Raw genomic sequence first — 20,064 nt, forward strand, 5'->3', positions numbered from 1 at the left:
GCATGCCATTTGCGTTGACAGACGTTCTATGGTTAACTTAGAACACACACACACTTTTGCTGCTCACTGAGTGGAGGTCTCTTGAGATTTCATTACTTCACTCGTAAATTGGCTTTATTTTGAAGGTTAGCAGCTGTGCAACTGCGGTTCTCCAAGCCACTGCATCTACCCCCACCTTCCTTCCTTTCTTCCTTCCTCATAGGCTTCCACCTACGTCCGGATGGACCTTGAGGTCATCACGTGACGCCCCACGCAACATATGTGTGTCACGTTGGTTGTGTGTGTGCTGCAGGAAACTATAACTTGCCTAACAGTGTGTCATGGATCTTTATCAGGAGCACCATATTGTGTATTGTCTGTCATTGAACGGCTTTGTTATTTTGCTATGTTTACATATGTGAGGGTTCAGGGTATGTGAGGGTATCTACAACTCCTCTTCTCCCGCACACATTTTACATTTAATATGTAACGTTGTTAATTCCTGTTTTTTTTTCCAGCCTGAACGCCTCACCACGGTGAATGAGGGTTTCAAATGTTCGGTCGCACTGATTACCGTCTGCAGGGAGCGTCACACTTCTTATTGCTTCGAAAATATTCATACACATTCCACAGCATTAACTTCACAAGTTGACTTTTTGATTTACTTTTAAGTTTAGACTAAAACATTTCTCCTTATGGAAATATTTAGAAAAGTTACACCAGAAAAGGACAATGAGCAAAATTTAACAATTCGTAGGGCATTTTCAATCCTTGGTCCGCAATACATTTTTAACTAACGGTGTCGATTCATGCAAAGTCCCAGTGGGGAGATTAGTTTGGACACCTGGGGAGTGACGTCACAGCAGCGTCAAAGGTATTCATACGCTATACCGAAATAAGGAGTTCAAATGACTGATTTGTATGTTAACTAAAAGACAGGATTCACAATATAAACTATATTTGGCCATTGCACAGAGTTTCGAAAATTATCTATTTTTTTCATTGTTCCTCCCCACGGAAATCTTTGATAAAAGGCGATGCGGTATGAAGAGAAACGCAAATACGCCGTTATTGTCATGGGCATATCATTGTCGGCGATATAATTTTAATAAACGGTGCCACTTCACGCGAAAAAAAGCAGACGATTGACTTTTCATTGTATTAAAAGTTTAGTTGTATTCAAATTGTATTATAATTAGGTAAACACAGGCGTTAAGACTGACTTAAATATAACATTGACTCATCTCTTTAAACTAAAATGCTTACTCCATATCTCGCTCTTAAGTCCTTCTTTGCTGATAAAATCATAAAACCCTTCTGACTTTGTTTAGCACACCCCCATTAATAAAAAATGCAAAGATTGTTAGTTCCTTATTCCATGCCTTTTGCGCTCTTGAACGCCTCACTACGGCGAATGAGCATAACCTAACTAAACCAGCAGGTGGCGTCGAAAATCGTTAGAACAAATAAACGACGAACGTTGTTTGCCGAAGAAGTAGCGTTCGTGCCGGGGAAGCGCACCTAAAACTGAATAATAAATTAGCATCGAATCAAATATTAACCCGTAACTTATCATTGTTCTACATTTAATACCGGAATTTTTACTGGTTCGGGTATTTCAAAAACGCTTATTATTGAAATATAACAGCCCTTCCGTCCTAATATGCTGTTTTGTGGACATTTTGTTGACTGTATACCAAAGATTAACCCCACATGTGCAGGGATTTTAAAAAAAATTAGGTAAAGCTCTCGATATTCCTCCCCACGGAAATCTTTAGTAAAAGGCGAAAGATTTAATCGATTGAAGAGAAACGAGAGTGAATTGTCTGGTAAACAGCAAAGCATGGGGATCTAATGATCGGCGATCACATTTTAGCTAACGGTGGTAAATCACACGAGAAAGTAGTAAACGTCGAACTTTAATTACCACTAAAAAAACAAGTCCCATCTAGGCAATGTACAGACACGTGTAAAGAATACATAAAATAGATGTTTTAATCTTGAAATCTTCTAGGGAAACTAAAATGCTAACTCTACCCTAAATCTCTGGTTTTCTCCGATGTTCACATTCCTAAAAATTTTGTGACATAAATGGGGACACACCAATTCAAATACATTTGCGTCATTTGTTAATTCCATTATTCGCGGGTTCTCAGCCTTTAAATTTGAACGCCTCGCTGCGGCGGGTGTATAAATTAACGGAATTCAGACATATGAGAGCAATCGCAGGCATCAGAATACCAATTAAATCATTTTTGTTCTGCATTAAACGACCTAGATCGTAACTTCACCTAAGAGAAGCGCATCTCCGGCAATAGAGTTACTCTTTTGATCAAGTATTGTTGCATTTTATGCTGCCAAATCTCACACCGATCTACTTGCATCTCTCGATTTAATAAAAGACTTGTCTCCTGAGAGTTGTGATAGGATTGTATTCAACAGTTCGGGAAGCCCCGCTTTCGCAGGGCATCAAAAAATTGGATAAGACTCTTGTTGTTCCTCCCCACGGAAATCTTTAGTAAAAGGCGAAAGATTTATGCGATCTGAAGAGAAACAAGAGTGAACTGATGATTTGGCAAAAATGATGGGCAAGTCATTGTCAGTTATACATGTTTCGCTAATGGTGTCTTCTCAACTTATTTCATGGTTTACATAAAACATCGTAGTCAATATAGTAACTTGTAGCCAATAAAGTGTATCATATTTATAATAAATCAAAATGATTTCTGAAGATGCATCAATCATTATATTGAGTATGGTACAGTGCATGCCGGGATAGAATTGTATTTCCGGGTTGTGATGTCATACTATAGCGACTGAAGGCAAGAGGACAGCCATCTTGCGTGACCTGTTATTCAGCTTTCTCCAGGATGCCCGTAAAGAGTTTCATAGAAAGCACACATCGAGCTATCTTTACTGTCTCCGTCGAGTATTCAGAGTATATCATTTCAGTAGTAAATCGAGACCAACATAAAATATTTGTAGTTTTTATTTTATTGTCCATGGTTCAGACATGATATAAACACATGTATGGCGCTCCGAGACATTTAAAGAGGAAGTATCGAAGTTCATTTTTAGTGATCAAATGTGCATTTGGAGCTTCTCCCACACTGGTTGTGTGACATGAAACCAGCACCAAAAATCATTGATCTATTAGTGTCAAGCTAGCACAGAAGACTGGCAACATAAGATGGCCGCCGATGGCTTCATTTTGCGCAAACATGCCAACGTGAGCCCCGCGCTTTGGATGTACCGTTAGAAAAATTTATGGATAAAAGCCACAAACGCTGTAATTGGTTAATTTTGTAAAATAAAATAAAATAAAATAAAATAAAATAAAATAAAATAAAATAAAATAAAATAAAATAAAATAAAATAAAATAAAATATCAGAATAGTTACCTTTAAAATCTGAATTCACACACAATAAGCTCTTCTATTCATGTTTCATCACCCAAAATACATTGTACATATAAAGCACAAAAAAAGTCTTTCACAAGTCTTTAGGAGTGATGCTATAATAGCTGTGCGATATAGCATACTGCTACGAGTGCGAAAATGTAAAACCATTCAGCCATTCTTCCGAGTTATGTTTTTTTGAGGGGTTTCTATTTCACTTCTTTGATACAAATGCATGATTTTGCTGTTGTGCAGCTCCTCCCAGGCTTTCATTTCTAGAATGTAGTCGTGATTTGCATAGAAAATCACACGACTCTTGCCATGCTTCTGGAAATAGTAATTTGAGTACTTAGGGTAGTTTCTTGTCATGAAGCCGTATGCGTCAACCTGAGTAGAACAGAGCAGAACGAGATGGGATTATTTTTGAGTCAATAAATTATTGTTTAAATAATAATAAAAAAAAAGCTCACTATATCGCATGTGTGAAGAGCTAGGAAAAGTGCAAAAGCACCGTTGGTCGGTCTGACTATTGCCCAGTGTTTTTTTTTCAAATTAGGAGATTTCAGGAACCTGAAAAGTGACAAAAATATTCTTGGTGAAAACAGAATACCCATGAAATGCAACTCACGAGTGAAGGTCGACCTGTTGCGCACATATCGCAGAAAGTCCTGGTGCAGAACGTAAAAACGGCTCTCGTTGTACTGCCCCACGTAGTACGTCTGGGGCCTGAATGTCAAACATTTCAAATGAAATTTTAAAAAATCAGACAATTGTTAGGTTATAATCAAAAATAAAATGTTAACTTTTATAACTTTTATTCATTATTAATTCATAATAACATTTTCATTATAAAAGGCCTTTTGAGATCAACGACTTGGTACAACGGTGAAACAATTAACCAAGAAAGATTTCATTTAATTGTAACTTTGTTTTACTTCATTCCGAAGTACTAAAGGATGTTTTAGCCATGTGAAGTGTAAATCTGATAAAAGTGTACTGTATTTTCCGCACTATAAGGCACATCGGAATATAAGGCGCATCCCCCAATCATGACATATCTTAAGACTTTTTCCATACATAAGGCGCACCGGATTATAAGGCGCACCCTCAATTAATGACATATTTCCAAACGTTTTCAATCACAATATAGTAATACTCAAAGTAATAACAAGAATAACTCAAATAATAACTCTAAACTCTCAATAGCATAATAACTCAATGTCAATATGACCAACCTTGTTCAACTGTAAACACATAAATGAAACAAGTAAAGTTATCAGTTCATTCCCCATCTACCAATATCAATTTCAATATTGATCCACATATAAGGTGCACCTGATTATAAGGCGCACCATCAGCTTTTAAAAAATATTAAGGCTTTTAAGTATGCCTTATAGTGCAAAAAATACGGTAATTGTGGTAAAAGAAGGATTGGCATCTTTCTTTTTTTAGGCACTTGGATGCACTTGTTTTTTTTCTGTTTAGACAAACCTTTAATCTGTTAAAAAGGATGCAGTTTTAGGTATACTTATACATTTTTTCTAGATAGTAATCTAATTTACGATCAGCGTAGCAAGTTTGTGTGTGTGTGTGTGTGTGGGGGGGGGGGGGACTAGGGGGGACTTTGCAAAATATAATTGAAAGCACTGTTTTAGTCAAACTTAAGAAAAATAAATTGAATGTCTGGACCCTTAAAAAATATCTTTGGAAATGATTAGCAATCCCAACAATAAGGACAAAAAAAATAAAAAGACAAATGGGTAATTTTTGGGGCGTGAAACTCCGACACATTCATGTGTGTTGGGCAACACCGCAATCAAAGTTTTTTTGGGTGAGCATTTAAATCCTACTTCATTTACAAACTTAAACGACAAACGATAAACGACAATTTGCATTGCTATCCTTGGTATCTTATCGGTCATGTAATCGGTATCATGGCGAGCAATCGCTATTTCACACCATATTTAGGATAGGACATTCATCACCGTTTGTTTTTATATGGACCAAGCTCCACTCTTTCTCCTCTTAGGAGTCCTTGAAGCCATTGGAAGTCCCTCATGCCCTCTGGAATCAACACATATTTGATGCCCTGCACAAAATGACCTGCATGATTGACCAAAAACGGTATAATAAAGAAATTGAGTGGAAAGTGGGCTTACCTCGTCGTGAGGGGCAGACCTGTAGCCGTATTTCTTGAACAAATACAAAGACATAGTGATGGAGTGAGCCGTGTGGACGTAGACGGAGGTTTTGTTCCCCACGTCGTCCTCGTAACCCTTGATGACGGCGCCGTTCATCCTGACATGCATTGTTATGGTTATTGGTGTTTTATGTCATCATTTCACCAAACTGCGAGATTAGAATCAGCGTTCCGTATAATATACAACGTTAAAATTTAGTAATTCGGCCCAACATACCTAGGATTCTGAAATTGGCCAAATTGATCCAAAGATGTGATCCAAAATGGCTGACTTCCTGTCTTTTTTTAGGCACGGCGTCTTGAGACTATTACCTCACTCTATTGCCTACCAAAATCTCGTGTCACTAAGGTAAACTGCATTCAGGGGTTGAATTTGACCAACAGTTTGGGTGCTTAACTCGTCCACTGCCGTTGACGATCATAGACGTCTTTATTCCATTTTTATTGGAATGGCTCAAATTTCCAGCAGATAGTTAAAATATGTAAAATGTCAAAATGCATTGATTCTGACATTTCTATGCGATTGCAGATTTTGTGTACAGAAATAAACATTGTCCAAATTTTGGCCCATATAAAACTATTATACTTACAATTTTTGAGTGCCTTTTAATAGGATTTATTAATTCATTTTCCTGTGATTTTTCACAACATTATGTTGAGCTGCGGTCAAACTATGTCGGCAATGAGAAAAATCTTTGTTGACTTGTATTTCACCTCAAGACAGTAGGTGGCGACAGAGACCAGTTATGGCTTAAAAGTTTCATCATCACATCACAGACTACAAAGCCAGACCATACCATTTTTCATTTTTTTTGTGGGCGTTAATAAATTTAACCTACACATGGTGGTTGAAGGAAAAAAATATTCATTAATAACTTGAATGATTTCGCCTTTAAAATCATTTGCCATTGCATTTCTGTTTTCTCCCGCTCGCTTCTCGGAATCGTTTTGTTGTCTTGGTCACCCGGCTGGAAAAGAATGCCACTTGTCTTCTTTTGTTTGCGTGTATTGTGAAACGTGTGCGTCACTTGAAAACAAAGATAAATCCTTTATCAACTTAGACGAGATAAAGCTACAGCTGTGTGTGGGTTTTTTTTCCTCTCACAAAGTAAGACGCATTCCAGTCACACCCCGCAGGACAGCTCCATCCACATACACCACATGAACGAAAGTATTGGGACATTCAGTCAATCTACATGGCTACCATTAGACCCATCATCGATATAATTGGACGAGGCCGTGACAGGTTGCAATACATTACACACTATTGATCTTTTGAGCTATTATGAATTTTTCATGCTATCAAGTGGGTGGACGTTGCGTCCAAAATCAATTGCAACACCATTGTGTACTCTAGTACATGAAAGTTCTTTGTATTGGACCACGCATGTGGACAAACTGGTTTGCATATATAACTTGCCGTAGGCTCTATTTTGCATTTGTCTCATGCTTTGTGTGACCCTGAGCAATTATTTATTTAACACATCCTGAAGCTTAGTAAGTACAGAGTACAATGGATGTTGGTGACGTTTTGACTTGAATAGACTGAAATAATATGACATGTTGCATGTCTGGTCCATCAATAGCAAATATTTTCTTGGAACAGTGATGTCCAAAGGGCTGCATGCAGAATAATTTCAAAACGCAGGGGCCACTTGCACCCCAATTTTTTTTTTAACAAGCTAAAACCAATCCATCTGTGTCCATAAATGTTGTTTTTATAGACAGTATACCATCTTCATTTTTTTATAAAACAACTATAGGGGATAGAAGTGACCACATTTCTCAAAAGTTAAACGAAAAAAATAAAAGATGTTACCGAAACACGTAATCGTGCGCGTCGATTTCTCGCCCCATATTGGAGCCGTTCAGTATGCCGGCAGTGCCCACCACAGCACAACGAATGCAACCGTCGCCGCCGGCCTTTGGGGAGAGGAGAGGTTCCTTTGGTTCTGGTATCAACTTGACTGAGGACATTACCGCTGTAAAAAATAACCTAATCATAAATTTCACATGATGGGGGGGGGGGGGGGGCAAATTGAACTTTAGCGCTGTCCCACCCACAAGCAATGACAAAAAGTTACATTCCTTGCAATTTAGTGTAAGTGGAGTACAGTACTGCAAATATTGAAATTTCTCAGTAAATGAACACAATCACTAAAAGTCTCAGAGTTGTCTTGAAAAAAAAAAAAAATCCCAGAAAGTGGGAGGGTGCTCATACACGTACCCCTGAGGTACAAGAAGGCACTTCAGGAGGTATGTGAAATTTTAATAGAGTTTCTGCAGGTTTGAGCAGAATCTAATTGAATGCTTTTTAGCGACGTGAGAGTCACATTTATTTTCAACTTAAGAGCAAATAAATTGGAACATGAAGTGACTTATGACTAAATTGTTTCGCAAAACAATGCTTTTTATGTTTTTGTGGTGCAAATTTCCATCCAAAAATTATAGCAATGCCTTGACTTACAATTATACGAGTATCCCATGAATCCAAAAGGATTGTTGAAATGAGAGAGTCTGTTCCACTCGCTCATATTGATGCTGTTCCTGTGAAGGAACAAGCGTATGTTGGGAAGGAAAGCCTCCTTGAACTTTTCATCCATGGAATTCCTCAAAGATTGTTGGCAGCTCTAAGGGAAAAAGAGAAATTCAAATCAGGCTTTCCTTTTCTTTCCTGCTGTGTACCTACTCTGTTGGTGGGTGCAGCATCCTGGTTATACACATCTTCAAAATCCCACACAGGAAGTTTGGCGAAGTTAGCTTTCGAGAGGATGGGCATGGGGGTCTCCAGGACGATGTTAGGCGTGGTCACATTTTTTCTGGCATGTTCCAACTCGGTTTCCGGCGTTGATGTTATTGACTTGGCGAGCACTGTGGTATTTAAGTCGGAAGGTACGGTGGCGTTTTGCTGAGAATCGCTTTGTGAGGTGATGGTGACAAAGTTTCCTGAGAAAGTTTTCCAGCTGTATCGGAGGAGAAGGAAGCAAGAAGCTGAAGTTTTATCGCTATAAGGCATAGGTCTCACACTCCGGTCCTCGAGGGCCGCAAACCTGCATGTTTTCCATACTGCTCTCTTAAACGCACCTGATTCAAACGATTAGGATCATTTTCAAGCTCCCGCAGAGCCTGCTGATGAGCTAATAATTTGATTCAGGTGAGTTAATGACAGAAGCGTCAAAAACATGCAGGATTGCGGCCCTCGAGGACGGGAGTTTGAGACCTACGCTTTAAGGTAACATACATTTGTGACAACCATGTTAAATAATCAGAATGAAAATAATATATCATCGGTGTCTGACTTAATAAACATTAGAACTACATTTTCTGGGAGTTTTTTTTTTGTTTTGTTTTGCTCTTACAGTCCAGAAATTAAAACCCAGGTACTTATATATATATATTTCAAATTTTTAGCCAAAGAGGGTCTAAAAATAGCTGATAGTAAAGGAATAAAGTACTATAGTAATTGAATACTTTAGGTAATTAAGTACTAAGTCAATCATTACCTTATGTAATTACACTCTAAACACAATTGGGTTAAAATCAACCCAGTAATGTACAAATTAACCCAGAAAGGTATAAAATTAGGTCTAGCCTTTTTTGACCCATGATTGGGTTATTTTTGACCCAGCTGTTTTTGAAACGTAAATACGAAAGTAATCAATACTTTAGGATATTATGTATTAAAGCAAAGTTACTTTACCTAATTATTAACTAAGTTTAACTACTTTATGAAGTACTTACGTAACCAACTAAATTAGGTATAGTAGTTGACTCTTTAGGTACTTTAGTAATTGATTATTTTTGGTAACAATGTATTTGATTTTTTTATTACCTAAGGAATTGATTACTTCAGTATTTAAAGTAACAGATGATGGTTGATACTCTAGGTACTAAAATAATCAATTACTTACTTAAATTCTATGCATTTATGACACTCCTTTAACCCAACACTTAAAAGAAAAGTACCTGGGATTGAGTGTGTAAAGTAAAACTGTCTTTGGGATTGAATTAGTTATTTCTGGCTTGTCTGTCATAAACTTGTGTCACTAATGTCAATATGCATAACGCAAACATAAAAGTATCCAATGTTTTTTTGCATAAGGCGCTAAAAGTCAGTTTAGACAAAAATTACTTCATGTTCCATCTAATTTGCTCTTCATCTGAAAAGACATTGTAGCATTTATTTCACATTAAAAAGACATCTGATGTGCAGAAACCTTGTTAAAATCTCACAAATTTGATATAGAAACATCTTAAAGCCTCCTAAAAGCTACCAAACTATAAACTATAAAAAAAAAAAAAAATAACTCACTTGCTCAGTGATACATTTTCTTGAATATGGACAAAAACGACAATTCCAATAGAGATGATGAGCAGCCGAAGAAAAATCCTGGATATGTGGAGGGTCATGTTACCTTGGAACTGCCGGCTGCTCTGCTAGGAATGGTGGTGAGGGGGAAGTGGCACCTTGTGGCAACAAAATGCTGGGCAGGGCTTCTGCTCTGCACTCGCACATATTCGCACACCCACACAACAAAAACACACGAGATGCCTTGTCACCACCACGAACAAAGCACACAAATAACACTTGTGTGTTTCCTAGATTCGCTGGATCCTTAACAGAGCACGGAAGCAAAAACCTCACCGAAAGCAGTAAAAATTAAAGCTCTGAGCAAAAAACAAAGTCAGTATCAAATGTTCAAAGTTCCATTCTTTATTCCATCATTCCTTTGTCTTTATAATTAGGAGAGATGAGGAAAGTCCAGCACTATTTCAGATGATGTCGTTGCTCGATGGCGATCATTACTGGCGTCTTATACGTCTTTAGTTTTTTGGTTACAAAATTAACTTGCAAGTTAAAAAAAAAAAAAAAAAAAAAACTTGTTTACAAGTACGGGGCATATGAATGTCAAACTCAAAGTTGTCATAGCGATGTATATGATGACCTAATTGAGAATTATAATTGTTAATTGCCAGAGTCAAGTTTCTGTAATACCGGAAATAGTACTTTGTTTTTGTGTGTTGAGAGACATGGGAAATATAATTAAGAGCATACGCGAAGTGGGCGTTTCTACCGGCGCGTTTCCTGCTTTGTGCGCCCTGAGGAGTAAAATGTTGTTTTTATTTTCAGCATTATGAATAGGTTTCAAAAGAATTCAAAAATTCAAAAATTGTGTTTTTTTTTTCCAAAATAGGTTTGCCGAGAAGCAATTACACGGACTAAATTGACTCGAGGTGCGTCTCATGACAACTCAGAGTAGGACATCTCAAAACTTGGATCCACACAGCGCGTAGAAATAATTCTTCAATCCGCCAAACAGAAATTACTAGAATGTGCACATACTCGCGGTTAGAAGGTTGCAAGGAAACATTTCATACTTTATTTGATGCACCAAAATCAGAACAGCCTCATGACGTTTTTTTTCCAGGAGTAACTACATTGCCACAGCACTGGGACTACATTCGGAATGCCCACTGGGTGGCATATTTGTGCTGCGTTAGTCCAGCCCGGAAACAGCAACCAAAACAACACAAATAAAGGAACAACTTGTTTTCTATCATAACAAAATGGCGGCTGCCAGAATACTGCCACACAGTTGTGTTGGTGAGTTTGGTCGGCGAGGTAAGGCAGCGCATGTGACATTGGTCGTTGTCTCCTTTCCTCCTCAGATGGAGTAGAGACGCATCTGCTCCTCCATGTCGCCCTCAGAGATGTCTCCGAACGTCTCTGTGTTGTCTTTCAGCAGCTGGAAAATGGCGGCCAGCTGCTCCCGCTGCACCCTGGGAAAAACAAAGCAGGCACAATTTTATCCTCACGTTCATAATATCCTTGTTTCTATCATTCTAAATACATCCCCATTCATTCTTGACTTTCTTTCATCCACCCTTCTGGCCCTCTTATGCCTTCGCATCATCCTTGTTTCTGTCCTTCCTCAAATACATCCTGCATCTCCTCCATCCATTTTTATTTGTTAACGTTTCCATTAATCAAGACTTCCAATCTCCTCCTGTTACAACCAAGATTCCTTCCTTCCCCTATCATCATCCTACCTTCTTTTATTCAATCCGTACGTTATTTCACAAACCCTAAAGCCTTCCGTCCTTTATTTCACACAACCTTACGCATTTGTGTTCACACTATTATTGTTTTCTTCCTTTCCATCTTTCTTTCCTTTACTATATAACAGACACGGTGACCCCCGGGGGAGTGCCACCCAACATGTAATATAATTTAATGATAATTTAGACCTACGATTATATTTAAAACAATAAGAACATTTATTTGCATGTGTTTGACATTTATAATACTTTAATTTATTCTTTTTTAATGAAAAACGGTCGAAATCTTACACAATGTCACTTTTAAGATATACAAATTTAGCTTTTCATTCATATTAGTTTTTGACAAAACCTAGCACTCACAGGGAAACTAAAATGCTATTTAAAAGATGCCGTGAATCGCTGGTTATAATAATTTCAAAGCGAGGTACGGCAAACCCTAGTGGCCTTAGACTGCATTTATATTTGCTTATGACGTGCTTTAGCGGAACAATAATGCTCATTTTTGATTGACAGTCAGCAAGATAGTAATTTAAAAAGTTTATTATAGTTTTACCCTGCAGAACTGCATCCAAGTGGATGTTTCTAACATTTTGGCGATTAATTAATAGTCTTTTTAGAGGCAGCGTTTTTCATACAGATTTTGATGAATAATGACGAAAGTCAAATTGCGGCCACAAGAGCTCATTAAGCTTATCTGAAGGACTAACGAACAAAGCTTCAAGTGATTGCTGTGCCAGGAAAGCCAATCAACACTTGAAGCCGGACTTGTGACTCCTGGGAGTCACACCTTTAAAAGACAAACAAGGAAAGGAGAAGCAAACATCAAGCAGAAAAATCAAGCAGACGTGTTTTTCCTCTGCTGGCTAATATGTCTCCCCGTCACATTCTCGGGTCAAACGTTCTGTCCTGCGAGCTGGCAGGGACTCAATCTGGCTTTAAGGCAGTCTAGCCCGCATGGCACGGCAGCTTAAGAGCGCAAAGCCGCAAGTGAAAGGCGGCCAGCACACAAGCAGAAGGTCACAACGGGTTTTGAACTGACCTCTGCTCCTCCTCTAGCTCCTCTTTGGACATCATCGTCTCCATGTGGTGGGAGCGTGACTTTCCTGGCATGTACTTCAAGGTATTGTTGGAGTGGAACTCTGATTTATCTACGGACAAAGAGAAATACACGTTTGATAAAAAAAACATGCAGTACAATTTCCTCACGTAAACTTAAGTGGTGCTCCTAATATTTTTCCTATCTTGTGTGTATGAATGAGGAGCATTTAGTCAAGCTCTGGTGCTAAATTAGGATTGCTAAAGTGTACTTATTAAAATTTTACATTCAAGTGTCCTGTATTACTTGAGAGACATTACCTCATTCACTGCCAAAGACACGGATTTACGTTCTTTAAAGTCAAGAAATTTTATGTCAGGTACATGCTGGGATATTTGTACTTTTTTTTCAAATGTTTGGCTAAAGAAGTGTAATCATGTCTGGTACTAAAATAATTAAGTGCTGAATTAATCAATTACTTTAGGGAATTAAGTACCAAAGTAATCAATTACTATATGCATAAAAAGTACTGTACTCAAGTACATCTTTAATTCTAATTACTTAAGTCTTCCTAATACAATTTTTGAAGCCACTTCATGAGATTTTGACAGGGATTCTCTAGGTTATCAACAATTCTAATTTTATGCTTTTTAATGCTGTGACAGCAGCAGATTTTCCTTTTCAAATTAAGAGCAAATGATTTGGAACAAGGAGCAATTGTCAATTGCGTTCTAGTGACTCTTTAGCAAAATATTTTAAAGTTTTATCTTTCATAGGGGGTCCACCATTTAAAAAAAAAAGGGAACCGTGGGACTAAATTGTCAGCCAGGCTCTAGTTTGATTCTCACCATTTACTTCTGGGCTCTCTGCGTCTTCGTCGGTCTGGGGGTAAGAAAAAGCACACTTTAGGAGCTCCTGATCAGAGAGCCCGATGAAGGAGCGCCGGCCGCGACCCGACGACGCTTCGGACGACGAGTCAAAGCTGGCCTGCCTGGAGTCTGGCCGTGGCACGGACAGGCTCGACGCTGCAGATGAGGAGGAGGAGCGCTCGGCCGGGGCTGCCGCGACCGCTGCGGGCTCCGACTCCTCGCTGGCAGGACTGGTTTCCGCTTCCTGTGTGAGAAAAAGGCGGCGGGAGCAAAGACAGAAAAAGGAGTCACCTCGGCTCGATGCCGATGTGGCTGCTTGGCGCCTTGGAATGACTGACGGTTGACTTGACTAATTGCTTTGGGCCTTTGTTTCTATTGGCACTCAGTTTTAGGTACCATGATTAATTTTAGAGCCAAATGTGAGTTCCAATGTGCATTGTTTCTATTCATAACCTCATTTGTTATATATGATATATGGACTAACATTAATTAAGAAAATGATTTCTAATGTATGCACATCAATCTTTACTTCTATTGGGACATGTTTGTGTTATACATTTAAAAGGGGAGCCAACATAAAGGTTTTCTTAGCAATAAATATGTTATGCATTCACACTTGTCCAAACACAGCATTCTGTTTAATATTGTGTTTTTAGAATATGAATTAAGCAGCAAAATCCACCCATTTTTATCCATTTGAGCGGGTGTCCTTTTTGTCACTTGCCGTCGCCTGATAATGACATCACCGTGGCTCAGGGATCACATTACAGCCAAACACGGCTCACCAATTATGTCATGTAATGTTCGCAAACTTAACGGTGATTTAAATGAATTTACAGTAAAAAGTGGTAACGGATAAATGAAACCACATGAACTACAGTGTTGGTCCTCTAGATGGCATTCTTGCTTTAAAGATGCAGTGGAAAATTAATACGGTTAAAATGGTTGTTTTTAAACCAGGAGTACCATAGAGGAGTGAAAGAAAAAAAAAACTTCCAAGTGGTTCATATTTCACATCACTATAAAAAAAGGAAGTGATTTCTAATGAGGATTGAGCCTTTGAGTTTGATCAGTTAGCCGTATTTGTAAACAAATCGAATTACAGTAAATAAAAGTTACCTGTAATATGAATCTGGTCTTTGTTTTTATTCGGGACCATACTACAAATTGTCTTAAAATAATAAAGTTACGTAGAATGATTATCAGGCTTTAATTTTTTTTTATTGCTTCCTTGTGTTTATGTGGGCTTCCGAGCACAACAAATAGACTTAAAGTAAGCAAATTATTTCCAATGTACATCAAACATTTGATTCTATTGGCCCTCATGTTAAGATTTTCTCTGAAAGCATTTGAAATGTGAATTGAAACTTTGTTCCCATTGGTCCCCATTTCTGATGTGCATTAAAAATATCTATCGATACCCATGATCGTTCCTAACAACAAATGCACTTGAAGTAAAAACGAGTGCATTTATGTTCTATGTTCTAGTAAGAAGAATAAGGTGATTTCTCATGTAAATCGGACCATTGGTTTATTATACCTTCACAAAGGCATCATAGCGAGACTAAAAATCTTTGTTTTCTTTGGCACATAGGACATAGGAACTTTGTTTCTAATGTGCATTAATTGACCCTGGTGGACAACTTAGAAGTTGACACCGCACTTTCTTAGGGTCTTAGACAGGACAAAGTGGGAAGGTAAACAGCTTAAAACAGTGACGTAATCTTTCGCATTTTTACCACAACAAACACATTCGGATGGAAGACACTCACCGCTTGCACAGATTTGACCACTTCCCAGTGGTCGTGAGAGCTACCGCTCAACTCGCACCAGGCGTCCCCCGCCGCCGCCTCCTTTGCCTTCCCTTGCTTGGTGGTGGTATTAGGAATGTGGCCGTTCTGCTTGGTTGGCGTCTCGTCTACCCTGCCGGTGTCGGTATTGGGTCCAGTCGAGTAACTCACAACCGAAGACGACGATCGGGAGGCGCCGTTCATCAGTGATGTCGCGACTACCAGGGCGAGCAGCGTGAAGATGACTGCTGATAAAATGAAAGTCACATCCATCGCTGGTATATATCTTGTTTATTTGTTCGGCGTGGTTTCATCGGCAGCCATAGCGACACTTTGAGGATAATCTCTCCCAGACAAGCTGCCTAAACGAGCGGCATTTACTGGATCAGGCAGGAGGCTCTGTCCAGGAGTGACGTCAACTGGCACCGCCCCCTTCTTCCGTTGGCTATCAGGCGCGTCGGCAACGTGCTCGACTAGTCATCTTGGTGTTAATCCCATCAGCGGCCGAAAGTCCAGATGTACCGTGGACGAATAGCGTGTGACAGCTCCAGTGAAGGTGACAAAAAAAAAGCCAAGCGCAGGTCAGCGGAAGACGCAAACCCTAAACTGTGAGGAACACTTCCGGGACGACGATCACGTGACTAATTTCCATGGCGGTGGTCCAGGTTGAGCAACCTTCAGCCCGAAGTTTTATGAACAATGTTTTACTTGGCGGACATAAACGTACAATGAATTACTTGCAAGTCTTTCGCTCAATGAGCACGGTATCATAACATACAGTACAATAAATAGCCCGAGTGAATGTTTTACTTGGCACCTCTTTTGTACAAAGGTTGCATCATCATCGATATGGAAAATGTATTTTAAAGATGTGCATCGAATTAACCCAATTCCACTTGAAAAGTTATAGCACCTATGAAATCTTATTGCACCCATTTGACATTTTATTTAGGTTTCTTTGTACACTGCAGGTCAAGTGCTTTTGACATTTCGTTCTGCCAAGACGCCGTTTTCAGTATTCCACTGATGCTCCTGGCGTCAGCCTCTCAAAACAAGACATACCATGTCAAAAACGTTCTCAAAAGGTACTGCTCAGGAATCAGGCTTGACTGGCCATCTGGCATGTAGGGCTGATGATGCCTGGTAGGCTGGGACCGATGTTTGGGGCCGATGTGATGCCGCTAATTTATTAAATTATGGAGATGCATATAAACCATCTTTTGTTGGGAGCTCTAATATTTAATTGCGGGGGGAACAATTTTACTTGTAAATGTACACCAGTTTTAAAGTACTGCCCTAGGCTTGAAAAATGCTACATTAAAATGGAACATGCACTGCTGCAAATAAATCAAGCACACGCAAATCTCATTTTCAAATACATTTATTAGCATTCACGTGAAGAAAATGCAACACAGTAACGGGGAATGCGTGGTAATTATATATATATAAAAAAGTTAGAGCAGCCGAGCTGCCCCTCCCTTTTAAATTCGGCAACCCTTCCAACTGTGAGTCACACTGGACTCACCTCCAAAAAAGCAAGTGATGAACCAGACAAGGGGGAGGAAAGAAAGATGGGAAAAAGCTATACAGCACAAAGGAGAAATGTCAAAGGGATGGAACGAGGAAAGGGGGCGGGAATCCGCAACACCTGTGAGCTTACAAACCGGCAAACAGCAGCGGAGGGTCGAGCGCCCCGGAACAGTGACCGGGCACTCAGCACCGCAACACGCCACACCATGTCACCACCGCACTGCATCTTAACAGCTAACCAGCATTACTCAACTGCTACACAACTGCGCCTAGTGCACAAAAGATACACAAGAAAGAGGGTTAGAGTCATAGGAAGCAACTTTAACCAGACAGAAGAGTTGATAGGAAAAAAAAAAAAAACTTTTGTCCAAGACAAATGAAGCCAGACTGATTAACATACGGTGTTTGTCCAATTGAGTGGGGTAACAAACCAATATTTGTAATTGACAACCTGCCAAGAAAAAGAGTATAACAAGATCTTCCATTAACAAAATTAACTCCCACGTTTTATTGAAGAGTACAATGTCAAAAAAGGGGGGGGGAACAAAAAGATACAAATTAAATTCATGTCCAACTTTGCGAACGACCTTGACATTTTTATGTTGCGCGGGTAAATTTTTTTTGGTAAACGTTTAGACCAAGTTCCAAATGACCTTTCAGTCTGCTTTCAGTGGCAATAGTGGAGTCCCCTTGAACATGATTGAGACTCATCCCGATGTCCTCGACGAAAAAGAAGCAATCACCCGAGAGATCTGCAAGAAAAGACAAGAGTCAGCAAGAGGACATCTCAAAGGCTGCCATCTTAACTCCGAACCTTCGTGTTGACATTACAGTATGCCAGTACGCCTCAAGAATACGTACGCACCTTCCATGGTACCAGATTGTCATAGACTAGCTCTACACAAGACTCTTGCACTGGGGCGCTATTTTCAAACAAACCTTTGGGTCGAGAGGCAGGAGGGCAAAGCGCAGGCGGTGGGTGGGGGGTTCCGCCCGCCATCCCCGTGAACGTACCTCACCACACCGCCTCAAACACCAACTGACAGCCCCGCAACGGCGCCATGACGACCTGCTGCTGAGCAACCAAGCGTTGCCTGGGTGACCTGCTCCCGAGCCACCGCCGTCGCCCCCCCAGCAACGGGCAGGTGACATTGGCGGCTCACACACTATAACTGCTCTCACACTGCCACAACCCCATCTCCTCCTCCTCTCTTTGCAAACAGGACTCAGCAGCTTGGAGGAAAAAATTCCACATTAAGTGAACGTTTGGAGCGAAGCACACCCACATATACTCACATTAGCCTAATTCAAACCCTGTTAAGATGTTTGAAACTGTTTGTGGTGGCGACACGCATGCTATAGAGCCAAATTATTATTGGTTATTTTTCTAAAATAGTCACGGTTCTGCTGACTTAGTTGCTTGTGTAAAATGCGTAGGAGCAACTACAAGAAAGCAGAATACCAAACATCACATGTATTCACGACATTCCTCCCATCCCACTAAATACCGTCATGCTGCATCCATCTTTGAGCTACGGCTCTGTTCCGTTGTCCTCTGGAGATTTGGGCCGGCTCTTGGACTTGGATTTGGACTTGGACCTGGATCTGGCCTCGTGGTTGGAAGCGGGGGTCCGGCTTCTTGACCTGGACCGGGAGGGGGACTTGGACTTGCTTTGCCTCGGGGTCTTGGACTTGGAGCGGGACCTGGACCTGGAGTAGGAGCGGGACCTGGATCTGGAGTAGCGACGGCGGCTCCTAGAACGGGATCGGCTCCTGGATCGGGAACGACTGCGCCTGCGGCGTCGGGGACTCATTGAACGTCTGCACAGTAAAACGTTGGAATTTTCTAGATTTATCGTTTTGCTTTACTGTGGTGACAATCCCAGAGCATGAAAAACACAATACACTTAAGAGAAATTTGGGAAATTGAGTACACACTAGTCAGTCACTTTAAACACATTAATACATGTATTTTAAGTAAATTAGTAATCGTTTCTGCAGACACTGAAGTGGATTAAACTGTAAATAATCAAATTCCCTGCACACATTCTTAACAGGGAAAGCGAATCTGTAGAAAAAATTTGTGAGTTTTCATTATGTATCGCAAAACCTAAGAGTAGTCCGCGGGATATAAACACGAACTGAAGGATCGAAACAAATGTTAAATTAAACGTTTCACTTCTATTCAAAGACACGCGCTGCTAAAAAACAAACATAAAAAAAAACACACAAACAAAATGGCCGCAACTCACCGTTTCAAAGTTAAAGCTAAAACACATCAAAGCGGAACCGGAAACCGAGGCCTACCGAAACGCCATTTGAGCACGTGCTAACTCTTAGTTACAAGTATACAATTTTCGACGAAATTTGCCTCCCCAAAACGACGTACCCTTCGTACCGTCGTTGTGGCGCTCCTCTTCGGCTGTACATGGAGTCCGGCGGACGACCATAGCGGGCCATTTGCACGCGGAGCTCCCTTCCGTCGAGCAGGGCTCCGTCCATGGCGTCCATCGCGTCCTCGGCGTCGCGCTTGTCGAGAAAACGCACGAAGGCGAAGCCGCGGCTCTCTTTGGTGTACCTGTCCCGCGGGATGTACACGTCACCCACGCGGCCGTACTTCTCGAACACTCGGCGTAGAGTCTCCGGCGACGTTCTATAAGTCAGGTTGTCCACTTTGAGGGAGGTCATCCCCTCCACGTCTGGCGGCGGCCTACCGTAGTTCATTTTCTCAACAGAATCGAGCTGACGAAATACTCTTAGTGATTCCCGGCTTAAAATCAATAACAATGATAATCGGGCGCCGCTGGCTGTGAAATTACACCGAGACTCGCAACTGGGCCTAGGTTTGAATATGCTCGCGCGTTGGTGCCAAACGAACAGTACGATACCATTACGCGAAATGGCGGCAACAAAGCTTCCTTTCTGCTATTTCTTCTCCTCCAACGATGGCCTTCTCTGATTGGCTGGTGGCACTGCGCGCTTTGTCCCTCCCCCTCTTCGATATACACGTCACTGCCCCCTACCGACAAGGAGGCTAAGTGGTCACAACCAGACAACCTTAGCATCTTTGTGACTCGGTGGCAGCTTTTCATAAAGCAATTTTCCCCACAAAAAACAGTAATAAATTAAGCTACTTTTCAAATTGGAGTGGAAACCCTTTACCGGAACAATGTGTGAGCTTTATATCGTTTTTCATCAA

The 20,064-nt window shown here is 40.4% G+C and overlaps 3 protein-coding genes and 2 non-coding genes across 11 annotated transcripts; all 5 read right to left on the reverse strand.

Annotated features, from left to right (window-relative positions):
• Nucleotides 1–1,684: 1,684 nt before the first annotated feature.
• On the reverse strand, nucleotides 1,685–1,798 carry LOC148409576 (U5 spliceosomal RNA). Its single transcript, XR_015868505.1, has one exon. It is a non-coding gene; the product is annotated as a U5 spliceosomal RNA (small nuclear RNA).
• A 630-nt stretch (nucleotides 1,799–2,428) lies between these two features.
• LOC148409577 (U5 spliceosomal RNA) lies at nucleotides 2,429–2,542 on the reverse strand. The gene has a single exon (XR_015868504.1). It is a non-coding gene; the product is annotated as a U5 spliceosomal RNA (small nuclear RNA).
• A 408-nt stretch (nucleotides 2,543–2,950) lies between these two features.
• st6galnac1.1 (ST6 (alpha-N-acetyl-neuraminyl-2,3-beta-galactosyl-1,3)-N-acetylgalactosaminide alpha-2,6-sialyltransferase 1, tandem duplicate 1) lies at nucleotides 2,951–10,240 on the reverse strand. Its single transcript, XM_088438364.1, has 9 exons — nucleotides 9,890–10,240; nucleotides 8,267–8,540; nucleotides 8,045–8,207; nucleotides 7,397–7,559; nucleotides 5,537–5,675; nucleotides 5,363–5,466; nucleotides 4,020–4,103; nucleotides 3,848–3,947; nucleotides 2,951–3,764 (listed from the first exon to the last, which is right to left on the reverse strand). Exons 1-9 carry the CDS (start codon nucleotides 9,985–9,987, stop codon nucleotides 3,549–3,551), a joined length of 1,341 nt encoding a protein of 446 aa, XP_088294490.1. The 5' UTR covers nucleotides 9,988–10,240; the 3' UTR covers nucleotides 2,951–3,548.
• A 695-nt stretch (nucleotides 10,241–10,935) lies between these two features.
• On the reverse strand, nucleotides 10,936–15,929 carry mxra7 (matrix-remodelling associated 7). Its single transcript, XM_088438365.1, has 4 exons — nucleotides 15,318–15,929; nucleotides 13,525–13,789; nucleotides 12,680–12,788; nucleotides 10,936–11,358 (listed from the first exon to the last, which is right to left on the reverse strand). Exons 1-4 carry the CDS (start codon nucleotides 15,606–15,608, stop codon nucleotides 11,244–11,246), a joined length of 780 nt encoding a protein of 259 aa, XP_088294491.1. The 5' UTR covers nucleotides 15,609–15,929; the 3' UTR covers nucleotides 10,936–11,243.
• Nucleotides 15,930–17,096: 1,167 nt separating this feature from the next.
• On the reverse strand, nucleotides 17,097–19,795 carry srsf2a (serine and arginine rich splicing factor 2a). Of its 7 annotated transcripts, XR_015868311.1 has the most exons (4): nucleotides 19,255–19,795; nucleotides 18,374–18,686; nucleotides 17,519–17,617; nucleotides 17,097–17,134 (listed from the first exon to the last, which is right to left on the reverse strand). XR_015868311.1 is itself a non-coding variant. In XM_088438368.1 (3 exons), the coding sequence occupies exons 1-2, from the start codon at nucleotides 19,587–19,589 to the stop codon at nucleotides 18,398–18,400; spliced, it is 624 nt and encodes a 207-aa protein (XP_088294494.1). In that variant the 5' UTR covers nucleotides 19,590–19,795; the 3' UTR covers nucleotides 17,212–18,098; nucleotides 18,374–18,397. The 7 variants fall into 7 exon arrangements, 6 of the variants coding, with proteins under 6 accessions (XP_088294494.1, XP_088294495.1, XP_088294497.1 ...); XM_088438368.1 differs by lacking the exon at nucleotides 17,097–17,134 and having other exon boundaries at nucleotides 17,212–18,098; XM_088438369.1 differs by lacking the exon at nucleotides 17,097–17,134 and having other exon boundaries at nucleotides 17,212–17,617; nucleotides 19,255–19,794.
• Nucleotides 19,796–20,064: the final 269 nt, after the last annotated feature.

This window comes from Hippichthys cyanospilos, chromosome 17, assembly GCF_059441005.1.
Source record: "Hippichthys cyanospilos isolate Australia breed blue-spotted pipefish chromosome 17, RoL_Hcya_1.0, whole genome shotgun sequence".
NCBI lineage: Eukaryota > Metazoa > Chordata > Actinopteri > Syngnathiformes > Syngnathidae > Hippichthys > Hippichthys cyanospilos.

What these genes read in the sequence shown, in the direction of transcription:
- srsf2a (XM_088438368.1), bottom strand. Translation starts at nt 19,589, where the DNA reads ATGAACTACGGTAGGCCGCCGCCAGACGTGGAGGGGATGACCTCCCTC. An exon ending in CCACAACGACGGTACGAAGG is followed by an intron (nt 18,687 to 19,254) that starts GTACGTCGTTTT and finishes TTTACTGTGCAG; the next exon opens with ACGTTCAATGAGTCCCCGAC.
- mxra7 (XM_088438365.1), bottom strand. Translation starts at nt 15,608, where the DNA reads ATGGATGTGACTTTCATTTTATCAGCAGTCATCTTCACGCTGCTCGCC. An exon ending in TGGTCAAATCTGTGCAAGCG is followed by an intron (nt 13,790 to 15,317) that starts GTGAGTGTCTTC and finishes TTTCTCACACAG; the next exon opens with GAAGCGGAAACCAGTCCTGC. An exon ending in GAGCTAGAGGAGGAGCAGAG is followed by an intron (nt 11,359 to 12,679) that starts GTCAGTTCAAAA and finishes TGTTTTTCCCAG; the next exon opens with GGTGCAGCGGGAGCAGCTGG.
- st6galnac1.1 (XM_088438364.1), bottom strand. Translation starts at nt 9,987, where the DNA reads ATGACCCTCCACATATCCAGGATTTTTCTTCGGCTGCTCATCATCTCT. An exon ending in ATGCTGCACCCACCAACAGA is followed by an intron (nt 8,208 to 8,266) that starts GTAGGTACACAG and finishes TTTTTCCCTTAG; the next exon opens with AGCTGCCAACAATCTTTGAG. An exon ending in GGTCTGCCCCTCACGACGAG is followed by an intron (nt 5,467 to 5,536) that starts GTAAGCCCACTT and finishes CATTTTGTGCAG; the next exon opens with GGCATCAAATATGTGTTGAT.